The 23,032-nt window shown below is 41.1% G+C and overlaps 1 protein-coding gene across 3 annotated transcripts; it reads left to right on the forward strand.

The window, feature by feature from the left end:
* Window positions 1–414: 414 nt before the first annotated feature.
* On the forward strand, window positions 415–22,790 carry LOC149131365 (germinal-center associated nuclear protein-like). Of its 3 annotated transcripts, XM_089340042.1 has the most exons (5): window positions 415–790; window positions 1,620–1,781; window positions 2,269–2,407; window positions 3,710–3,973; window positions 18,727–19,281. In XM_089340042.1, exons 3-5 carry the CDS (start codon window positions 2,378–2,380, stop codon window positions 18,805–18,807), a joined length of 375 nt encoding a protein of 124 aa, XP_089196168.1. In that variant the 5' UTR covers window positions 415–790; window positions 1,620–1,781; window positions 2,269–2,377; the 3' UTR covers window positions 18,808–19,281. The 3 variants fall into 3 exon arrangements, 2 of the variants coding, with proteins under 2 accessions (XP_089196168.1, XP_089196169.1); XM_089340043.1 differs by lacking the exons at window positions 415–790; window positions 1,620–1,781 and having other exon boundaries at window positions 1,904–2,407; XR_016238040.1 differs by lacking the exons at window positions 415–790; window positions 1,620–1,781; window positions 2,269–2,407 and adding an exon at window positions 2,436–2,809 and having other exon boundaries at window positions 18,727–22,790.
* The last annotated feature ends 242 nt before the right edge of the window (window positions 22,791–23,032 follow it).

The raw sequence follows: 23,032 nt of genomic DNA on the forward strand, positions 1-23,032 counted from the left end.
TTTAAGTTGTGGAACTTAATTTTGTCGCCACTGTTTCGTATTTACGTGTTCAGGTTTGTTGTTACAGCCGAAAGTACGTACTCATTGCAGCAGCGACGCACATACTGCCGCAGTTTCGTATAAACGGGCATCGGCTAGTATTTATGGCTTGGAATATGTATTTGCGGCTTTGGGCAGGTTTTTGCGGCGCTAGGCATGCTGTTGCGTCGCCGGGTACAGATTTACGTTGTGGAGCTTATTTTTGTCGCAATTGTTTCGTACCTACGTGTACAGGTTTGTTGTTTCAGCCGCAAGTACGTACTTATTGCAGCAGCGACGCACATACTGCCGCAGTTTCGTATAAACGGCTTTTCCATTCTTCCCAAATGTCAAACTAATACACTTGCTTGTTGTTCCTACACCTGTCTTTGTCTATTTGTTTTCTGTAAAGTTGAACCACACACACACACTCTCACGCACGCACACACACACACACACTCTCACACACACACTCGTGTCTACTTTTCTCTCTTTCTCTCATTCACAGAGGTACTGGCTCGATGCTCAAATCCGACTATCGACCCTCCTCCAGGCCAAGCCACAGCAACCCAACCTCCCTGTTGCAGTTCTTGTGCCCCATGATGAAACTGAACCAGGCTCCCCTCCCGGTCTGGAGCAGCTACAGCTGAAGTTGGACCTGTCATGCTTGATTAATCAGGTGCTCGTTTCCACCGTCAAGGTCTTCACTTTACCATTCCGGTTTCATGAAGAGTCAGGCTTCGATGTGGAACATGTTGCCGTGGAAACTCTGGTAAGTATGTTTTTGAAGTCTCATCTTTTACTTTGTTTCAGTCATTAGACTGCGGCCATACTGGAGCACCTCCTTTAGTTGAACAAATCAACCCCCAGGACTTATTCTATTGACCTCTTTTGTCGAAATGCTAAGTCACTGGGATGTAAACACACCAACATTGGCTGTCAAGTGATAGTAGGAGGACAAACATATACATAATGGGCTTCTTTCAGTTTCTGCCTACCAGATCCCCACATAAGGCTTTAGTCAGCCTGAAGCTATAGTAGAAAGCACTTACCTGGAACCATGTGATTGATAAGAAACCTTCTTACCACACAGCCACGCCTTCGCCTGTATATATATATGTCTAGTATCTGTTTATATATCAAACTGTTTACTAATTAACAAATGACTGAGAAGTTTAATCATCATCATCATTATTGGCTCCCACCAAATCCCTCACATATATGACCACCACCACTGTACTGCTCTCCTTCTCCCACGAGATAAAAAAACCCCACCTTTCTTGGGTGAATGAATTTCTTTTCCCCTTAAAAAAAAAACAAACTGAATGCAAAGAAACATGGCAACAGCAGGTAAATTGTTATGGTAACGATGTGTGGAGGGGACGGCGTTGGTGATCAAGTGTGCCTCTACATGGTCGGTAGCTGGCATAGCAGTGTCCTTCTACCTGGTGCTGGAAAGAGCAGCTAAGTCTCTCGCTTGAAGGTTGGAAACATACATGACTGAGCCGAGGCCAAATAACAATTATAGCCACTAATACTAACTACTATACATTTGATATTGTAGTCCTAGCTACACCATGCCCCCCTCTGTTCCTTTGCAGCTCTCCAACTGTCTCAGGTGGTTGGCCACCCACCGCCCCTGTCAACCAAATCTGGAGAAGAAATACCTGAAGGATTTCATTGAGGACTTCCTAGCTTCTCAGTTTTATGGTCCCCTGCTGTATAACAGGGGACTGCGCTCTGCCGAGGGTTACCTGCACCAGGTAAGGACTCTTTAATTAGGGCAGTGAGTGTGTGTGTGTGGGGGGGGGGATGACTGGGTATGTTTAGGGCTGTGTATGTGGGTGATAGTATGTGTGTGTGTTCATGGGAGTGATTGTGTGGGTGAATGTATAAGGAAATGTGTGTGACTGTATGATTGTGTCTGTATGTATTTGTGTGTGTGTGTGTGTGTGTGTGTGAAACTCTCAGTGTGTATATATGCATCTATGTTTGTGAAAGTATGTGTGACTTTAGGTGTTATTCTGTATGTGTGTGTGTGTGTGTTTGCCTATATCTATGTATGTGGCCTGTCAATTGTGTGTGTATGTGTGTCTTGGTAACCTGTGTAGTTGCTTGTGTGTGTCTATATGTTAATGTGTGAACCAGTTCACCTCTAAATCCATCTTTCTGTTTTTCTCTGAACGTTTGTGTGTCCTGAATGTCTCATCGAAAGCCTCTCTCTCTCTCTCTCTCTCTCTCCCCTCTCAGCCCCCAGATGTCATCATTGACTTCTACAACTCCATCCTTCGACACTTGATTGACTGCGTTACCGACTCCGTATTGACCAGCTACTCTTGGCCCGTTACGGAGTTTGTAGATGCCACAGCACAAGGGGCACACGACAACGGTGAGTTTTGATGGCACACAACCTGTGTCTTTTATATATGTGTGTATGTGTACGTATACATATATATATATATAATAATATTAGGGACAAAATCACTTTCTTCACTTTCTTCACTTCATATAAATATGTAATTCGTTTTCCTTATATAGTATATGTTTAATTTGAGGTTTCCCTTAGTTATCTCCCTTCCTCCATCTTTTTCACTCAGCAAATTTCCTCCCCACATTTCAATCATTCATTCAATTTAAACCTTTAGCATCACGTTTACAACCTCCTCCCTTTATATCTCTATGTAAACAAGGGTTCTTATTCCTAAAGCCCATGGAATAGTATCATTGATCCCTTTATATCTCTATGTAAACAAACGTTCTAACGGTCACTGACCATGTAGCATCTTAGCTCGTAAGTTACCTCATCATTTCGTATTTGTCTTGCTTTCATATGTTTATTTGTGGATATCTTGGTTTCTAGTGTAATTTTGCTACCTCTGGTAACTATTATCATATTTACATTATCAAAGGTTTTTTTTAAAACTGAAATAATATTGATATATACATAAACTAATATATATATATATGATATGTATGTGTGTGTGTGTGTGTGTGTGTATATATATATATATATATATATATATATATATATATATATATATATATATATATATATATTTGTTTTGCAAGATTTTTGACGTGAAATCGTGTGTTGAAAGAGATGTTGTTGTACTTGGGGATGGTCATATTGCCAGTTTAGCCAATAAAAACACACGCACTGTATATTTGGTGTTAATTTGCTTCAGCTTTATATTACATTAATCTTATTTCGGCCAGAGTTCTTTCGTCACACTTCTCTGACCTAATCAGTGGTCCTTTGTTTTCTTCTTTGTTATGTGTATCTCATAAGATTAATGTAATATAAAGCTGAAGCAGATTAACACCAAATATACAGTGCGTGTGTTTTTATTGGCTAAACTAGCAACATGACCATCCCCAAGTACAACAACATATATATATATATATATATATATATATATATATATATATATAAAATCCCTACACATTTATTTATTTTCTCTCTCCTTTTTTTCATTCTCCTTTTTTACCTCTTAATCCTTTCTGTCAAAGTGCATATATTCAAAATGTAAAAGGCCTATCCATTCTTCCCAAATGTTAAACTAATACACTTGCTTGTTGTTCCTACACCTGTCTTTGTCTATTTGTTTTCTGTAAAGTTGAACCAACCACACACACACACACACACACACACACTCGTGTCTACTTTTCTCTCTCTTTCTCTCATTCACAGAGGTACTGGCTCGATGCTCAAATCCGACTATCGACCCTCCTCCAGGCCAAGCCACAGCAACCCAACCTCCCTGTTGCAGTTCTTGTGCCACATGATGAAACTGAACCAGGCTCCCCTCCCAGTCTGGAGCAGCTACAGCTGAAGTTGGACCTGTCATGCTTGATTAATCAGGAGTTCGTTTCCACTGTCAAGGTCTTCACTTTACCATTCCGGTGTCATGCAGAGTCAGGCTTCGATGTGGAACATGTTGCCGTGGAAACTGTGGTAAGTATGTTCTTGAAGTCTCATCTTTTACTTTGTTTCAGTCATTAGACTGCGGCCATACTGGAGCACCTCCTTTAGTTGAACAAATCAACCCCCAGGACTTATTCTATTGACCTCTTTTGTTGAAATGCTAAGTCACTGGGATGTAAACACACCAACATTGGCTGTCAAGTGATAGTAGGGGGACAAACACACTCATACATAATGGGCTTCTTTCAGTTTCTGCCTACCAGATCCCCACATAAGGCTTTAGTCAGCCTGAAGCTATAGTAGAAAGCACTTACCCAAGTTGCCACGCAGTGGGACTGAACCTGGAACCATGTGATTGATAAGCAAGCTTCTTACCACACAGCCACGCCTTCGCCTGTATATATAATCCACACTATACCTAATATCACTTTTAAATGTCAAGTCATACCCTAATTCAAACACAACTATGCTTTCCCATTGGACACCTCTTAAACTTCCTATGAGAAAGAATCACTTTGTGCTGATAGAAGTAAATGAGAAAGAGTTATTATATATTATTATTATTCATAATTTACATTTGTTTTCTTATGGTAATCAGAAATATAATTGAAAATAGCACAAATAAATAAATAGTTGATATACTGGAAATTCTTTCTTTCGGATATGTAGAGGCATATTTATATAATAAATATTGATCTACATCATAATTGTTTTTTTTATCTGTTTTAACTTTGTTTTTTTTTTATGTATTTGAATTCTCAATGCAAATACTCTTAAACATACGGATTTCGAACCAATATTTTGTGATTTAGCATTCCTTGAACATAGAATTTCATGTGTCTTTTTGAAATATTGTACTCAAGTGGCTTATGTACAGAGATATGTATTGTTTATCAATCAAATATTGTATATAAGTCAAAACAAATTGTTGGCTTTGTCTTTTTCAAAAATTTTTATATTATAATGTAAATAAATTGTTAGATTGTCAATTGTATTTTTCTATTTAATTTATTATTTGTAATTTATACTCCTATGTCTGTGGTATTCAACTGCTGTACCTGTGAACTGGATGTTTTACACTCCATATAATTTTTTTTTCTTTTGTTACATTATATATATATATATACACACACACACGTAAAAAGAACCCTTCATGTGTCGTTGATGCCAGTGTTGCCTGACTGTTTCCATGCCAGTGGCAAGGAAAAAGCATTCTAGCGTGGTCGTTGCCAGTGCCGCCTGACTGGCTCCTGTGCCAGTGGAATATAAAAAGCACCCACTACACTCTCATAGTGGTTCATGTTAGAAAGGGCATCCAGCCGTAGAAACCTTGCCAGATCAGATTGGAGCCTGGTGCAGCCTCCTGGCTTGCCAGCCCTCAGTCAAACCATCCAACCGACTCAGTGAGAACAAAGTCTGGCTGACCAGCTAGAACCTTGGCCAGAGGGAAAAATGAAGTTTACTGTCAGCAACTGTGAGACAACGTCCCACAACCCTACGAGCTCTAATTCTCTTCTCTTACAACATCATTCTATCTCTCTCTGTAGTTACTACTAAACATTGAAATAGGACACAAACACAAACTTTACTTCGCATGCTTTTGGATCTATCAGAACCTGTCCGTCGAGGCAAGGTATTGTAACGTAATGGTAAACAAACACTTCCTTAAAACTTCAAGCATTGTTCATCTTTCACATCCTACAACTTGCCATTATAACAACAAACTCTGACATTTCATAATATTGTGTCCCTAATCAAACCTTACCCTTTACGACTGGTAACTACACAAATTATTATCGTTACATATATACATGTATATATATACACGCACACACATACACCTTACAAACTGATTGGCGGCAAGAAGGGCATCCAACTGTAGAATAAAACCACAAATGAACCCATTAGCTTGCTTACCAACCACACGGTTCCGGGTTCATTCCCTCTGCGTGGCATCTTGGGCAAGTGTCTTCTACTATAGCCTCAGGCCCACCAAAGCCTTGTGAGTGGATTTGGTAGACGGAAACTGAAAGAAGCCCGTCGTATATATATATATATAATCATCATCATCATCATCATCGTTTAACGTCCGCTTTCCATGCTAGCATGGGTTGGACTATTTGACTGAGGACTGGTGAAACCGGATGGCAACACCAGGATCCAATCTAATTTGGCAGAGTTTCTACAGCTGGATGCCCTTCCTAACCCCAACCACTCAGAGAGTGTAGTGGGTGCTTTTACGTGTCACCCGCACGAAGGCCAGTCAGGCGGTACTGGCAACGGCCACACTCAAAATGGTGCATCTTATGTGCCACCCGCACAAGAGCCAGTCCAGGGGGCACTGGCAATGATCTCACTTGGCTTGCCGGGTCTTCTCACGCACAGCACATTTCCAAAGGTCTCGGTCAGTAGTCATCGCCTCAGTGAGGCCCAATGTTCGAAGGTCTTGCCTCACCACCTCAGCCCAGGTCTTCCTGGGCCTACCTCTTCCACGGGTTCCCTCAACTGTTAGGGTGTGGCACTTTATCACGCAGCTATCCTCATCCATCCTCACCACATGTCCATACCAGCGCAATCGTCTCTCTTGCACACTACAACTGATACTTCTTATGTTCAGCTTTTCTCTCAAGATACTTACACTCTGATGGGTATGCACACTGACATTACACATCCAACGGAGCATACTGGCTTCATTCCTTGCGAGCTTACACATGTCCTCAGCAGTTACAGCCCATGTTTCACTGCCTTGTAGCATGGCTGTTCGTACACATGCGTCATACAGTGTGCCTTTTACTCTGAGTGAGAGTCCCTTTGTCGCCAGCAGAGGTAAGAGCTCTCTAAACTTTGCCCAGGCTTTTCTTATTCTACCAGCTACACTTTCAGCGCACCCACCCCCACTATTAACTTGGTCACCCAGATAGCGGAAGCTATCAACTACCTCTAGTTTTTCTCCCTGGAATGAGATAGAAGTTGTTTCTTGTTTGTTTACAGTGTTTATTGCACCTGAACATCTGCCACATACAAAAACTAACTTCCTAGTTAACCTGCCTTTGATATTGCTGCACCTCTTATGTGTCCATAGCTTGCACCTGGTACATCTTATAGAGTTACTACCTACTCCTTTTCTACATACTGAGCAGGGCCATCTATCTGAAGGAGTTTGTGTTTCATCTACCTTCCTACTTACTAGGATTTTGGTTTTAGCTAGGTTGACTCTAAGGCCCTTCGATTCTAGTCCTTGCTTCCACACCTGAAACTTCTCCTCTAGTTCTGATAGTGACTCCGCAATTAGTGCAAGGCCATCAGCATAGAGGAGCTCCCAGGGGCAACCTGTCTTGAATTCCTCTGTGATCACCTGGAGGACTATGATAAATAGGAGGGGGCTGAGGACGGACCCTTGGTGGACCCCTACCTCTACCCGGAATTCATTACTGTACTCATTTCCAACCCTCACCTTACTGGCAGCATCTCTGTACATGGCTCGCACAGCTCTCACTAACCATTCTTCTATCCCAAGTTTCCGCATTGACCACCAGATAAGGGATCAGGGGACCCTGTCAAAGGCTTTCTCCATGTCAACGAAAGCCAGGTACAGAGGTTTATCCTTGGCTAGGTATTTCTCCTGCAGCTGTCTTACTAGAAATATGGCATCAGTGGTGCTTTTACCTGGCACGAACCCAAAACTGCATCTCATCTAAATGGATTCGCTCCCTAATTTGTTGGGCTATGACCCACTCCATAACTTTCATAACCTGATCTAACAGCTTGATGCCTCTGTAGTTATTTGTATCTAAAGCGTCACCTTTACCTTTGTAGCAGTTGACTATGGTGCTGCTACACCAGTCATTGGGTATGACTCCTTCGTGTATCACCTGGTTCGTAATACGGGTGACTAGGCTGTAGCCAACACTGCCAGATATTTTGAGCATCTCTGCAGTGATTCCTGATGGACCGGGGGCTTTCCCTGTCTTCATACTCTTAATTGCTTTATTTATCTAATCTGGTACTATCAACTCGGATAGCTGGTCCCTCTGTTGGGTCGACATACGGCAGGCTCTCTTTCTCCCATTCATTCTCTTTATTAAGCAATCTATCGTAGTGGCATCTCCAGACCTCTTTCTTTGCAGCCTCATTTAGTGCAAGATCTCTCTCTGTAGTTACTACTAAACAATGAAAGAGGACACAAACACAAACTTTACTTTGCATGCTTTTGGATCTTTCAGAACCTGTCCGTCGAGGCAATGTATTGTAACATAATGGTAAACAAAAACTTCCTTAAAACTTCAAGCATTGTTCATCTTTCACATCCTACAACTTGCCAGTATAACAACAAATTTTTATCATCAAAACCGCTGACTCCGACATTTCATAATATTGTGTCCCTAATCAAACCTTACCCTTTACGACTGGTAACTACACAAATTATTATTGTTACATATATACATATATATATACACGCACACACATACACCTTACAAACTGATTGGCGGCAAGAAGGGCATCCAACTGTAGAATCAAACCACAAATGAACCCATTAGCTTGCTTACCAACCACACGGTTCCGGGTTCATTCCCTCTGCGTGGCACCTTGTGCAAGTGTCTTCTACTATAGCCTCGAGCCCACCAAAGCCATGTGAGTGGATTTGGTAGACGGAAACTGAAAGAAGCCCGTCGTATATATATGTATGTATATATATATATATATATATGTGTGTGTGTGTGTGTGTGTGTGTGTGTGTGTGTATGTTCGTGTGTCTGTGTTTGTCCCCCAACATCGTTTGACAACCGATGCTGGTGTGTTTACGTCCCCGTAACTTAGCGGTTCGGCAAAAAGAGACTGATAGGATAAGTACTAGGCTTACAAATAATAAGTCCTGGGGTCGATTTGCTCGCCTACAAGGCAGTGCTCCAGCATGGCCGCAGTTAAATGACTGAAATAGGTAAAAGAGAGTAAAGATTACATATATATATATATGTATATCTGCCTAGCTGTCTGTCAGTCCATCCCCCTATCTATCTGTCTGACTGTTCGTCAGTACACCCATCTGTCTGTCTATCTGTCGGCTGTTTGTTACGTTGACTTCCGTAAGCTGAAGTCATTTTTCTCTGTTAAAAAGCTGCCCAACAACTTTTGCCTGGCCTCAAGCGAGGCTTTCACCCTTTAAAGGGTGAATTTTCGAATTTTAAAACATTTCACAAAAATGTTTTTCATCTGTCTAGAAAAATGGACAGCCTTTCTAAGACTGCCAAGTGTTTCGGTCTTTAAATTAAAATTGGGATTTCCACCATTGCCGCCGACGAGGCAGACTTCAAATAACACTCAACACATTGAGACACTGTCACACTCACCCTTTTGAATAAGGACAATACACATACTGATACAAGTGGGAAGGGGAGGCAGAAACAACGAAGACACTGATGCACTCACGCACGCACGCACGCACATTTGAACAACAATACGCATACTGATACAAGTGGGAAGGGGAGGCAGAAACAACGAAGACACTAATGAAACAACGAGCAGCAGGGCAACCCCGACTATCACTTCTCCTCTCACCACTACTCTCACTTCCGTCCTGAAAACTGCCATCACCGAACAACAAACAATGTCACGGACAAACTAAATGATTTTGCTTCTGTTTTAAAGCAAAAGAAATATTTAAAGTCCTTCTCAAAGGAAGAACTTCTACAATGTAAACAATTATTACATAAAGAAGACAAAACCATTAAACTGAACACCTCACACAGCATTTTGTAAGACATCCCCACCCCAAAAAAACCCCATTATTTACAAAACCCTGAACATAAAAAATAAAATATTAGAAGGGGCCACTTAAGAAACAGTTGGGAAATGTGTACAGGCCATAATGAGCATTCAAAACATATATTGCAAGAGTGTAAAGATTTGCCTAGATCGAGGTTCGATTTGATACGGAAGAACGGGCAAAGGGACACTCGACAAAAAGTGTTTGGATTGCAGGGGATTTCTAAGGATTCCCACTTACCTTGGTTATCGGGTGACAACGGTAAAAATTAAAAGAAGAATGGCAAATGGCCATGGAGAGGGGGGAGAGAGAAGAAAAAGGGGAAAGAAAAGAAGAGACATAAAATCAAACAAAGCAGGGAGGGTTCACCGCTCAGAAGAGCAAAACTCCCACACAAAATAAAAAAGATTGACAGCAACACTACAAACACACGAATACCAAATGGCCCCACGAAAGTTGATAGCAATAAACACAAACAATTCAGACCTAATGTAATACACCAACAGAAGTGAATGTGAAAACAAACAATCACCCATGCACAACACAAAAAAAAACTCCTTCACGTGACACAAAACATACTGAAATCTCTCTACCTTGATGCAGGAGGAAGATTTCAAAAGTAATTAACAGGAAAAAAAATGGACAAAAAACATTCTGAGAAATGATTTTGAGGAGGGGAACAACCAACCTTCAAACAGTGACTTTCTCTCTCTCTCTCTCTCTCTCTCATTCTTTTCCTTTTGTTTGTAAAACACAACTTTCGATAGGAACATGCTTAGAATAGGTTGTATAAATGTGCTTGGCTTGGGGTCCCCATGGAAACAAGGCTGTCTGTTAAATGAGACCGAGTCACAGAATAGACATATAGCCATCAGTGAGACCAGACTCCACAACCCACGGTCTCCTCAACACATGTTCAGCAGACAATTTGACGTTTGTTTTTCTCTGTGTCTGCCAAGAATGGGAGGAGGTGGTACCATGGTGCTTTTAGGAAGAGTCTGGACCTCAAAGTAAGAGCAATATTCCTAGACCCGGAGGGTAGGCTGGTCGTTTTGGATGTCAATGGTAGTAATGGGTGTGCTTTTCGACCGATAACAATTTATGCACCGTCCTTAACAGGTCAGCTGGATTTCTTTCGACGTCTAGAGGTTTTCCTGGGAACATCTCGACTTTTACTTTCAATGGGGGATTGGAACGCTACCTTGGACATGCAACTAGACTACGTGGGTAGAGATAGAAATAGAAGGGGATGTAAATGCTTCAAAGACCCACTCAGACATTTCCAACTGTCTGATAGGTACCGACTGGACCACTTGAATGCACTAAAGTGGACATGGACCAATCGCATCGGGCCATCCTGATCGTATTTAGATAGTGTTCTACAGGACAATGGATAGGGATAGTGTAGGTTGTCCACAGTTTCATATAGTCAGCTACACAGGTCATAAATTTGTGACTTGTATGTTTGACTTAGATAAGAGTCATAGGCAGGGTCCCAGTTACTGGAAACTAGATGCGTTATTCACGGCGTGCCAGGCTTACAGAGACCGGATTAGCACACTAGTTAAGAGGGCGTTGACGGGCACCAGCATCAACAATAGATGGTGGTATGCCCTAAAGAAAGCAATTAAAATAGACTCGGTTAGGTATAAAAAGGCTCTGGTGATAGATCGAAATAGAATAGAGGGAGACCTAGTTAAGAAATTAGAAGAGGCACATACATGTGGCATCATGTCCAATGTGTTGGCAGTGAGGTTGGCCCATGACCAACATTTCAACGCCAAACACGAAGGATATGTTGTCAGAGCTAGGATGAGTGCTCTGGGAAACGAAGGAGTTGGAGCCACCTGAGAGGTCCAAGTGGCAGAGGCGCAACAAGGCAACAAAGCCACCATTCGGTCTCTGACAGATGAACAGGAGCGCGAATTACTCGAGCCCGAAAGGATGTGTGAGGCCTTTCAACAGTAATTTGCCCGACTGTACGGGACAACTGGTGGGTCAGAATGCAGGGTGGACTTTAGTGCCTACCTGCATGGCTTGGAGTGTATGTGGTGCAATGACAGGCTGGGCTTGGACGGTCTGCCTTACGAGCCTTATTGTCATATTCCAGACTTGTTTGGAGGCATTTTGGCTGCAGTCTACTGTCACTGGCATCAAAATGGGAGTATCCGCAGTTTTGTGAGGTGGGGAGCGGTGGTAGCGTTAAAGAAAGATCCAAACAAGGAGATTGTTATAGATCATTTTCAGCCCATCACTCTGCTCAACGCAGATTTGAAAATTTTGGCCACGGTGCTAGCCGAGAGGTTGGAGCTTATCGTTGAGACGCAAACATGCGCTGTGCCGGACAGGAGTATCCATGACAACTTCCATCTGATGCGTTACATCATAGACAGGGTAGTTAAGGAATCGTGCATGGTTGGGGGCACCGATCAGTTTGAATCAATCGAAAGCTTTCGATAAGGTTGACCATCGTTACTTAGAAGCTGTCCTTAGGGCACTGGTTTCGGTTCCTTGCCTGAGGTCACCGTGGTCTTTTTCGCAGACTCCTCTTTCCACAGATAAACTTAATTTGTTTTACCTTTTTACTCCACTTTATTTTGCTGTTTACACGCCCCAAACTTTTTTAATCGTTTTTTTTTCCTTTCTTTCTTTCGAATAGAAAAGTTCTACATTGTATTTTCCCCTCTGTATACGGCCCTGTGTAGCTAATAAAGAAATCTATCTGTCTGTCTAACGGTCTACGTTCTGTCTGTGTATCTACACACACACACACCTATCTATGAAGGGTTACGTAAGTTACTCAAGAGTTTCGTAATTCAGACTCGTCAAACTTTGACGAAATCCATTCACGGAACTCTCGCACTTTCCCTCATTTATTTAACTTAACAACTAAATCTTAAATAGATTTTACTCAAATTTACTGCTCCCCGCCTCTTCTTTTATATATATATATAAATTTGTGGGCTTCTATGAAGCACATACACGCTATATATATGTATGTGTGTATATATATATAAATATAAACAGGCATATATACAAGGGCCGGGAATAGGGGGTGCAGCGGGTGCACCCACACCCCCTAGAATTTTCAGGGGTTGCAAGATCAAAATTTGCATCCCCTACAAAATCTTACCAGTTGCAGAAAAAAAGTGTTTAAAATCTATCGGTATAAAATGCTTAAGTTCGATCTCGTTTCAAAACAAAGAAAAAAAATAAACATATAAATAAATAAAAGTAATGAAGCTGGCATAAAATTCCTTAGGGAGTTTAGAACCACTAACTTCTGAACTGAAGGCAAATAGCGTCAAAATACCAAAACTTAATTGACAATAACAACAGTAGCAGCAACAATAACAACAACAAAACCAGCATGTATGGTTAATTTTGAATATATAGCATTACTTGAATTCTTGAAGACAGCTCCCACCTAGTTTCTGTCTGTCAATACTTCTCTCCATCTTTTAGTACCACTCCCAAGTTCTTTGTAATTGGTGTTGCTAAAGACTTAAAACACGGTTGACTGGATTCAACCGTTTGACCCCAGTCTAAAAATAAAACCCCTTCAAAATTCTTTCAATACAAAACGACCATTTAATACTCCATACCATTATTTGCTTGACCACTGCCTGGGTAAGTGCCTTTTTTTTCAACTCCAACCTGATTCACCTTTTCATTAAATCTTTACTTTCCTTTTGTCTTTATTCCTCTCTATCTGCTTGAGTTCCTTAGGAAATAGTTTCCTTTTTGCGTTACTACTAACAAATCGTATCTTAAAGACGTAGTTTAGGCAGAATACCTTATATATTGACGGCTTTCATTTTTTATCTTGCCTTAATTCTGTCATATTATTAACCAAAAGTCTTCCTGCCTATATATAAAATAGTATCTGCGTCATATCTGTTTCCGATACTGTCCTGCTTTTTCGTTTATATAGAAAACGTTGATTTAATTAGTTTGATAAGTGCCTCTGCACGAAACTCTCGAACCTTCAGTCACTATGTAACTTTCTCCGATCAATAAATCTATACTTATTGAGACTGACTCAATATAAATTCTATTTTTCATGTTTGATGAGAACCCAATAATGTTCGGAAATCGATTACAGTTGTTCATCTTTTTTTTCAATCTACGGAGAAATGGCTAAATTTGCCCTCTTTATAAATATACGATATATATATAAATTCTAAATAGACCTCGATAATCGGCTCGGGAATCTCCCCAATGACTTTACAAAGGTCACTTGGGGCCCCAATTCGCCGTGAAACCATTTGGTAGCTGGTATCGTTACGAGGTCTATTTATATTTACCCACTTCTCTACTTGGAAAGTAAGCTCTCCTCCGGTTATATGGTTTTACCGTATATTATCACATATGTATATATATATATATATATATCTCTATATATATATATGTATATATGTGTGTGTGGAGAGAGAGAGAGAGAGAGACGTAGGTAGGTACATATGTAAGCACACAAACACGCACGCATGTATATACGAATGTATGTATTTGTGTGTCTGTATGTCACCCCACCATCGCCGTATAAATAATGTTGATGCGATTATGCCCCTGTAACTTGTCGGTTCGAAAAAAGAGGCGTATAGGCTACTTTTGTATTATAGTGTGCGTGTTGTTATTTAACCCAGGGTCAAACCTGACTGAGCAGGTTCGTGCTCAAAGTCACTCTGGCCGTGACCATCCCATCCTATTTCTACGTCTCTGCTTGAAGTAGTTGTGTGGGATTTTAATCGAGATTTGGTTACTACTTCTAGCAGTTCGAGCCAAAACGTATAGGCCAGTTGTTGTTGTTTAATCCCAGGTCAGTCCTGATCCGGGCAGCTCTACAATCAAAAATGTTCCAGCAATGACCATCCCTTCTGTTATTCAGACAGAGTGTATCTAGGACTACATTGTGTAATGTATAGTATAGTGTTCAGTCTTAATAGCTACAGTTGTAGTTAGTTCCGTCTTGGTTCAACTTGCGCTTGGTAGCCTCTTCGTTTACACCCTTTAAATCCCACTTCAACTCAACAAAACTCTGTTACACACACACACACACACACACACACAGACACACACACACACACACACACACACACACACACATGCAGAGCCACCTTTGAAAGTGTCAGTCTTTAAGGGATTATGTTCGTCCACCGCTGTTTGGCCTTCATTGCTGCACATTCTCTGTGTGTTTTGTGGATAAAGTTTCCTTTCGATCTCAGCAGAACTTTTTGCCAGACACTTTGTTCACGTCGATTGAAGCAATGACAAATAAAGGGTCTTCAACGTACTTGAAAATTGAAGGAAAAGATGATGGATAATGAAACGAATAATGCATGGCAAATTGAATGCAATTTAATAAATGATAATATACGTGTGTTTAATTGTAATCGTCTAAGCCCTCTAACCACTAAGCTACACACCTGCACTTGTACGTATCTCCTGGTAGTTTTGTCTCTTGCATGTGAGATATCTCTGTGGGTTTAAGTGGAGCGGGGTCAGTTGTCTGATGTTCCATGGGGTTTGCTGCTAAGAAATCAGATAGGGTTTGGCAGTCTGTTATTTTGGAACCAGTTTTCTTGGTGATTTATCCAGGGTTGAAATAGTTGCCTGGCAATGTCTGGGGGACAACGGATTAGATGTCGGTTGATTATCCTGTTATGTTGTTATTTTATAGGTGTGTGGCTCCTGGTTAGGAGATTCAGCTCATAATCGTAAGGGTGTGGGTTTGGTTCCCACACTTTACTTCAGCTCACTCAGCTGGCAGAAATGAGTCATACCTGTAATTCAGTGGACCAGCTTATCATGTTCTGTGTTCTGTGTTGGATTTCCCTGAGAACTACATCTATCGTATGCATATCAGTCGCATCTTGTCTTCTACTATAGTCTCAGGTTAAGCAAATCCTTGTGAGTGGATTTGGTAGAAAGAAACTGGAAGAAGCCCATCACATATATGTGTGTCTTTGTGTTTGTCCCCCCACCATTCCTTGACAGCCAATGCTGGTGTGTTTGTGTCCCTGTAACCTAGTGGTTCAACAAAAGAGAGCGATAGAATAAGTTCTGAGGTTGATTTCTTCGACTAACACCCTTTAAGGCGATGCTCCAGCATGACTACAGTCAAATGGCTGAAGCATATAGAAAACAGTAAAAAATGTCTGTGGTGCACTTAGCCACTTGCTTGTTAATTTCACGAGCAGGCTGTTCCAGTGATCGGAACAATCCTAATTGACCAACAGCATTTTTAGATGGTGTTGGATCACTTGACACTTTGGTTTGCCCTCATTCTGCGCTGTGGTTCTGTCTTCAAGTGGTTGTGAAGTGTTTTGTTTGCCAGATGGGAATGTGGTTGAACACCATCCTCTTTTCTGATGTTGTGAGGATGCTGAAGGATTAAGGGGGGAGTGTGGTGGCTGTTGTTGTTGGTGTTGTTTAACCTCAGGTTAGTCCAGATTGAGCAAAATCCATGATCAAAAGTATCACAGCCATGACCATCCTGTCATTAACAAATCCAGAACCACATGACACAGCATATCCTGAGTCTAGCCACCATGTAGTGGTCTCCCTCATTGGCTCATACATACATACATACATATATATATATAGATAAGAGAGTAGGGTGTGATTTGAGGGAGATTTGGCTGCTATTTCTAGCAGGTCCAGCTACCATGTAGAGGTCTTCCTCATTGGCTCATACATACATATATACATAGGTAAGAGTGTAGGGTGTGATTTGAGGGAGATTTGGCTGCTATTTCTAGCAGGTCCAGCTACCATGTAGAGGCCTCCCTCATTGGCTCATACTTACATATATACATAGATAAGAGAGTAGGGTGTGATTTGAGGGAGATTTGGCTGCTATTTCTAGCAGGTCCAGCTACCATGTAGAGGTCTCCCTCATTAGCTCATACATACATATATACATAGATAAGAGAGTAGGGTGTGATTTTGAGGGAGATTTGGTTGCTATTTCTAGCAGGTCTAGCTATCATGTAGAAGCCTCCCTTATTGGCTCATACATACATATATACATAGATAAGAGAGTAGGGTGTGATTTTGAGGGAGATTTGGTTGCTATTTCTAGCAGGTCTAGCTACCATGTAGAGGCCTCCTTCATTGGCTCATACATCATCATCATCATCATCACCATCGTTTAACGTCCGCTTTCCATGCTAGCATGGGTTGGACGATTTGACTGAGGACTGGTAAAACCGGATGGCAACACCAGGCTCCAATCTAATTTGGCAGAGTTTCTACAGCTGGATGCCCTTCCTAACGCCAACCACTCAGAGAGTGTAGTGGGTGCTTTTACGTGTCACCTGCACGAAGGCCAGTCAGGCGGTTCTGGCAATGGCCACGCTCAAAATGGTGTCTTTTATGTGCCACCCGTACAAGAGCCAGTCCAGGGGCACTGGCAACGATCTCGCTCGAAAATCCTATGAAGGCCAGTCAGGCGGTACTGGCAACGGCCACGCTCAAAATGGTGTCTTTTATGTGCCACCCGCACAAGAGCCAGTCCAGGGGCACTGGCAGCGATCTCACTTGGCTTGCCGGGTCTTCTCACGCACAGCACATTTCCAAAGGTCTCGGTCAGTAGTCATCGCCTCGGTGAGGCCCAATGTTCGAAGGTCTTGCCTCACCACTTCAGCCCAGGTCTTCCTGGGCCTACCTCTTCCACGGGTTCCCTCAACTGTTAGGGTGTGGCACTTTTTCACGCAGCTATCCTCATCCATTCTCACCACATGTCCATACCAGCGCAATCGTCTCTCTTGCACACCACAACTAATGCTTCTTATGTTCAGCTTTTCTCTCAAGATACTTACACCCTGACGGGTATGCACACTGACATTACACATCCAGCGGAGCATACTGGCTTCATTCCTTGCGAGCTTACGCATGTCCTCAGCAGTTACAGCCCATGTTTCACTGCCATGTAGCATGGCTGTTCAATGAATTTTCAAAATTCTAGTCGTTCTATTGACGGGATTTTGTCAAAAGAAAGTGAGCTAAAAGTAAAAAAGATACAATTCCTCTTTCCATCAGGAAAGGAACCTTTGGAGAAAACTCCAAGCTGCCATTATATGGAATTTTTTTTTTTTTTTAGTGTTTAATTTTATTTTTCATTTTCGAATTAACTGTCACGATATCTGCAAGAATAAATTGCATTGATATAAGAACTGCCGTTCAGTGGCACCAGTTCTGTAGAGATGTTTGTTTGGCAAAAAACTGGTGCCGGACAAAACTCCAATTGCTGGTCCGGACCATAGAGTGGAGTTCCATGAAAGTTTGTTCTTCAAAAAGAAGAACAATGGACGACGAATGTGTCGCAAAACTTGGGTTGTTGGATGTTATAACACCACAACCAGAAAAAGGATTTCTTCAACGTCTACCCGATAGGAGTGCAGAGATGTTGGAGAATGTTATCAGACAAAACGTTCTTGCAGAAAATTTATGACTGACAATTTGGCAAGCTATTGGAATCTGCATATACTCGGTTCCATTCACCAGACGGTAAATCGTTCCCCAAATTTCTTAGGTCGGTCATCGGGGTATGTAAAAATCAGCGGAGGTAAAGATTATGGGAGATTATTTTTGTTGGTTTTATTTTGAAATGAAAACATTTTATCAAGGTACGATTCAAGAAGATTGGATCCAGGGAGCGCATCCGCGCATGCGAGACGTGACTAGTGGATCCTACGACTCTCCAGCGCGCGTCACGCACAAAACATGTATGAGGGTGTTTGCGTTTTGTTTACAATGTGTTTTATTTACTTTGTTCAAAAAAACCAAAACAAACCGTCCTGCATGTTTTGTGCATACATGCATTGGCAATAGATTGTTATTGTAGGATCGACTAGTCACGACTCGCGTGCGCGTGCGCAATAGCAGGTGTGTGCGCATATTAATGGCGGTGAATTCGAATGTGTGAAAAAAAGGTAAATTTCAACATTTCTCTCGTTCAACACCCGACAAAGCATAAACCACAAAATTCACCTTTATTCTGTAATTCTATCTCCAGAAAATCGAAAAATACAAGTTATTCGCTGAAAAATTCTGCGCCAGAAATTGCAAAAGAAGAAAAAAACCATTTCACAGTTGATGTCTTCTGCTGAATCGCAGACATTTTCGAACAAGGTAAGGCAAAGAGATTTCCTTTTAATTGGCTTTCGCTTGTTTCAATAAAGACAAAACAAAACACTAACATGCTTTTGCTTTTGTTCAGACTTCGTTACTACTAATTTTTATAATTTCAGCAGTCGTTTATTATTGTTTTCAAACGTATTTCTGCCAAATGTCATTTATAAAACATGTTTAAAGAAAAAGGGTGCGGATGCAGTCACGCCCCTCACCTTCGAAAATGTGTTTTTTAGTGAAAGGTTTCTTCGGAAACGTGTCTGTTTATTATTACATGTGTGTTTATATAGATGTCTGTAGGTATATAACGTGTGTATTTGTCTTTCTATAGCTCGGGAGAGAGAGAGAGAGAGAAAGTTGTAATGGAATTGAAGGCTTGTAATGGCTGTGGAGTATCTCTGGGTCAGTTCGTCGTACTTTATATTGTCTGATATCGTCTTTAAATCACATTTCACCTTCCAACACTTATAACCCCTCCTGAATCTCAATATTTCGTCGTTTTTTTGGCTTTCGGACACCTCAGTGTTTGTCCATCCATCGACATGCACAAATCTTGCAGTCCTCCATTTTGTTCTCTTCTGGATCCTTTCTTGGTCTACGCCTTTCAAACACGCGCGAAACAATTTCCAGTGGGAGGAGGGGGAGCCTGTTGAGCCTTGTGTTTTTTTGTATTTGTTTTTTTTTCTCTTGCTTTGTATCGGAGGGGAATGGGTGGAGGGGGTGTCTGAGAAGGTGGGTGGGGTGGGGTGGGACGGGGTGTATGGCTTGGGGTTCTAATTCAATCTGTCCTTTCTTCCTCTTCCTTCAGCTACCATCCACTGTTCTTTGTTTCTCTTTTCTTCCTGTTGCACCTTCTCCGGCCCCTTTCTATCTTCTTCCTGACTTCTCTGCTTCTGCAGAGGCCTTTTTTAGCAACATTTAAAGCAACGAGGGGTTCTGCCCTCCACCCCCACCCCCACTCTCAACACTACATCTCCAATGGTCACCGTTTCCACCATATTTTCAGTGGTTCTGCCAATACCCAATATGATCAGGTCCAATGTTTGCTCTTTCCATACAGAATTTTCTGTTTTCGTGGCCTGCAGGACGGCTATTTCTTCTTTACTTCCGAGAAGAACAGCCGCCACAACCCAAGCCACATCTGTTTCTGGTGGGATTCTCTCCACCCTAATCCTGGAAGTCCTTCTTCCAAGATATGTAGGTTACTGTGGTTACAGCATATTCTTTTGCCTTTCCTGCCTTCTTGAACCACAATTGTTCCAAATCTGCTTCCTCTGCCTCAACGTTTTCAATGTTCCTTTCTTCCACTGAGTACACCTTATATATTTACTGTTTTCTTACCCATATTTTCCAATACTTTCTGGAGTAGGGACAACTTAGCATCACCACCGATCCTACGTGCCATCTCATATTTCTCCATGTTTGTCAGGTCCACCTCCTTTTTTGTGACTTCTGTCACTTCAGCAAATCTTTCTTCTTCCTTAAACACTTGTCCATTCTATCAACTGCTCGTACGAGCCACTCCTCCGAAGAGGACAATTCGGACCCCCTAAGGTCTGAATAGAACATGTTCCTTACTGTTGGCATTGCTGATCCTGCTTAAGGCGGAGAGAAAGCACAAGACAGTCGACCCCTCCTCACACAATCAACAAATACACCAACACTATGTAAAAGCGTGAGAGGAAATGGGAAAGAAGAAAGAGAGCGAATGTCTTAATTCTCCTGCTTAAATAGTCTTGCCGATGAGAGTCTTGCTGTTGTATTAGATTGATAGATAGAGAGATATTGATATATGTAAATATATATGTGTGTATATATTTAAGTGCAAGATCTCAGGATCAAGGTGTAGGAAGTGAGTAAGCTTTAAGCAGTCCATAGTAGAAAGTATAAAAAGCAACTTTGAAGAACATTAGTGGTTTATTGTCAAAGAAGATTGTAAATGTTTTCGAAAATTAGGGAACAGAGGAGATAAAATCACCAGCAGAACCTCAGAAATAGTAATTAGCCTAACGAGGGGTACTCCACTAGCTACTGATAAGGGTGAATACACCTTAGTTAAATGAAGGTTACATTGTTGTCAAAATATCTCAAGAGAATAAGGTTCTGCTAGCTGGGAGACATATGTTACTGGGATTTTCACCTGTTCCAATCCCTAAATTTGCATGTGTCTGTAGTTATATGTGTGTTTGTGCATGTGTGTGTGTGTGTGTGTTGTGTGTGTGTGTGTGTGTACATGTATGTAGAAGAGAAGAGATGAGAAAGGAATAAACGATCATCTTCTGAACTTTCTAGGATGATTGCTCCTTCCTTTGTCATTCCTTTTCTTATTACTGCTCCCTACTTGACTAATGTGTCATTCTGGTGTATATTCAGTTTCACACCAGGTTATTTGGATCTCAATGCCTTAGCAATATATTCTTTTACTTGTTTCAATCATTTTGATTGTGGCCACGCTGGAGCACCACCATTTAGTCAAAGAAATGGACCCCGGGACTTATTCTTTGCAAGCCTAGTACTTCTGTTGGTCTCTTTTAATGTATTTTAATTATCATGTGCTTTTCAAGAGGCTTTTATAATTGAAGATTTCAACTTCACAATTCAGTCTTAATTCACTGTGAGATACACGTTTCAAGGTTGTATTAATGTCCAACAGAAGTGTACCCCAACACCGTAACTTTGTTTCCTCATAGCTGCATGCAACAAACATGAATATTTGAAGATAAAATTCTTTTACAAATGGAGTAGATTACAATTGTATCTGGATTTGTTGTGAAAAAAAGTTTTGAAGGAGGGTGAAAAGGGGAGTTTCAGATAAATCACCCATGGGTTGTGAATAAAAATAGGGAAACAGAATACTTTGAGAGAAAAACCCCACCCTTTTTTTTTTTTTTAAGCTAATTTCAATAAGGCAAACCCCCATCTGTGTCATAAACAGATTCACTGTAGACACAATAAACATATGGTCCTGTGATATTGGACTGGGGTGGAACAGTTCTCCACTATCTACTTGAAGCTCTGCTATAGGCACTGTACTAAAAATAGCAACCCTTTATATTCTTAAGGTAGTGATATACAAAAAAGAAAACTTAATAAATTTATCATACAGACAGAGACATGGCTGTGTGGGAAAGAAACTAATTTTGTAATCTCATGGCTTCAAGTTCAGTCCCACTGCATAGCACCTTGGGAAAGCGTGTGTATATATATACATATATATATTGATTGAAGTGTACAGTATTATAGTACTATGTATCCATTGTGGCCATCCTTACCAGTCGGTTTTGCACTTGGGGCTTAATAGGTTGTTAGATAACAGTCCAATTATGTAACCCTGCACTCTTCAGAGCAGCTCTACTGTCTGTTTTGTATGGTTTCTATGACTGAATGCCCTTCCTAACTAATGCCAGCCACTTTACAGAGTGAACTGAGTTCCTTTTTATGTGGTGCCCATGCACATATGTTAGTACATTACAATATTAGAGAAGTATTTCAGTTGATTTCACCAATCAGGCTCCCACACAACAGCAGAAAATCCCAATCCTGGTGCTTGTTAGAAGAAGGGCTCGTGCAAACAAAGAAGATTGTGCTGAAATGGATTTGTTGTATATATATAATATATATACATGGGTTGCATGGAGGCAAAGTGACTGAGTCCCTTTCAAGTGTTGGGCCTCATGGAGGCAATGACTGAGAAGACCCATCAAGCTGAGCAAAACCGCAGTTGTGGCAGATACTGGTACAGTACAAATTGGCATGTAAGGGCATCCAGCTATAGAAAACCATGCCAAATCAGAGAGGAGCCTGGTGCAGCCTTCCAGTGTGCCAACCCAGTCAAACCATCCAACCCATACCAGCATGGACAATGGATGCTAAATGATGATGATGATGACACACACACAATAAATACATATGTGTGTATACATATATATACATATATATATATATATATATATATATATATATATATATATATATATATATATATATATATACATGTAATTATATATATATATTTCGTTTTTTTGGATTTGTTTCGCAAGACTTTTTTATGTCATTTCGTGTGTTGAAGCATCTTCTGTTGTGTCTGGGGAGAGTCATTTTCTTATTGTGCCTTCAAATTTAACACTCACCGGTAACATTTCCACTTATTTCTTATTTTTATTTTCCTAAAACTTTCGTTGCGTCTTGCA

Source organism: Octopus bimaculoides, chromosome 23, assembly GCF_046866305.1.
Source record: "Octopus bimaculoides isolate indiv1 chromosome 23, ASM4686630v1, whole genome shotgun sequence".
NCBI lineage: Eukaryota > Metazoa > Mollusca > Cephalopoda > Octopoda > Octopodidae > Octopus > Octopus bimaculoides.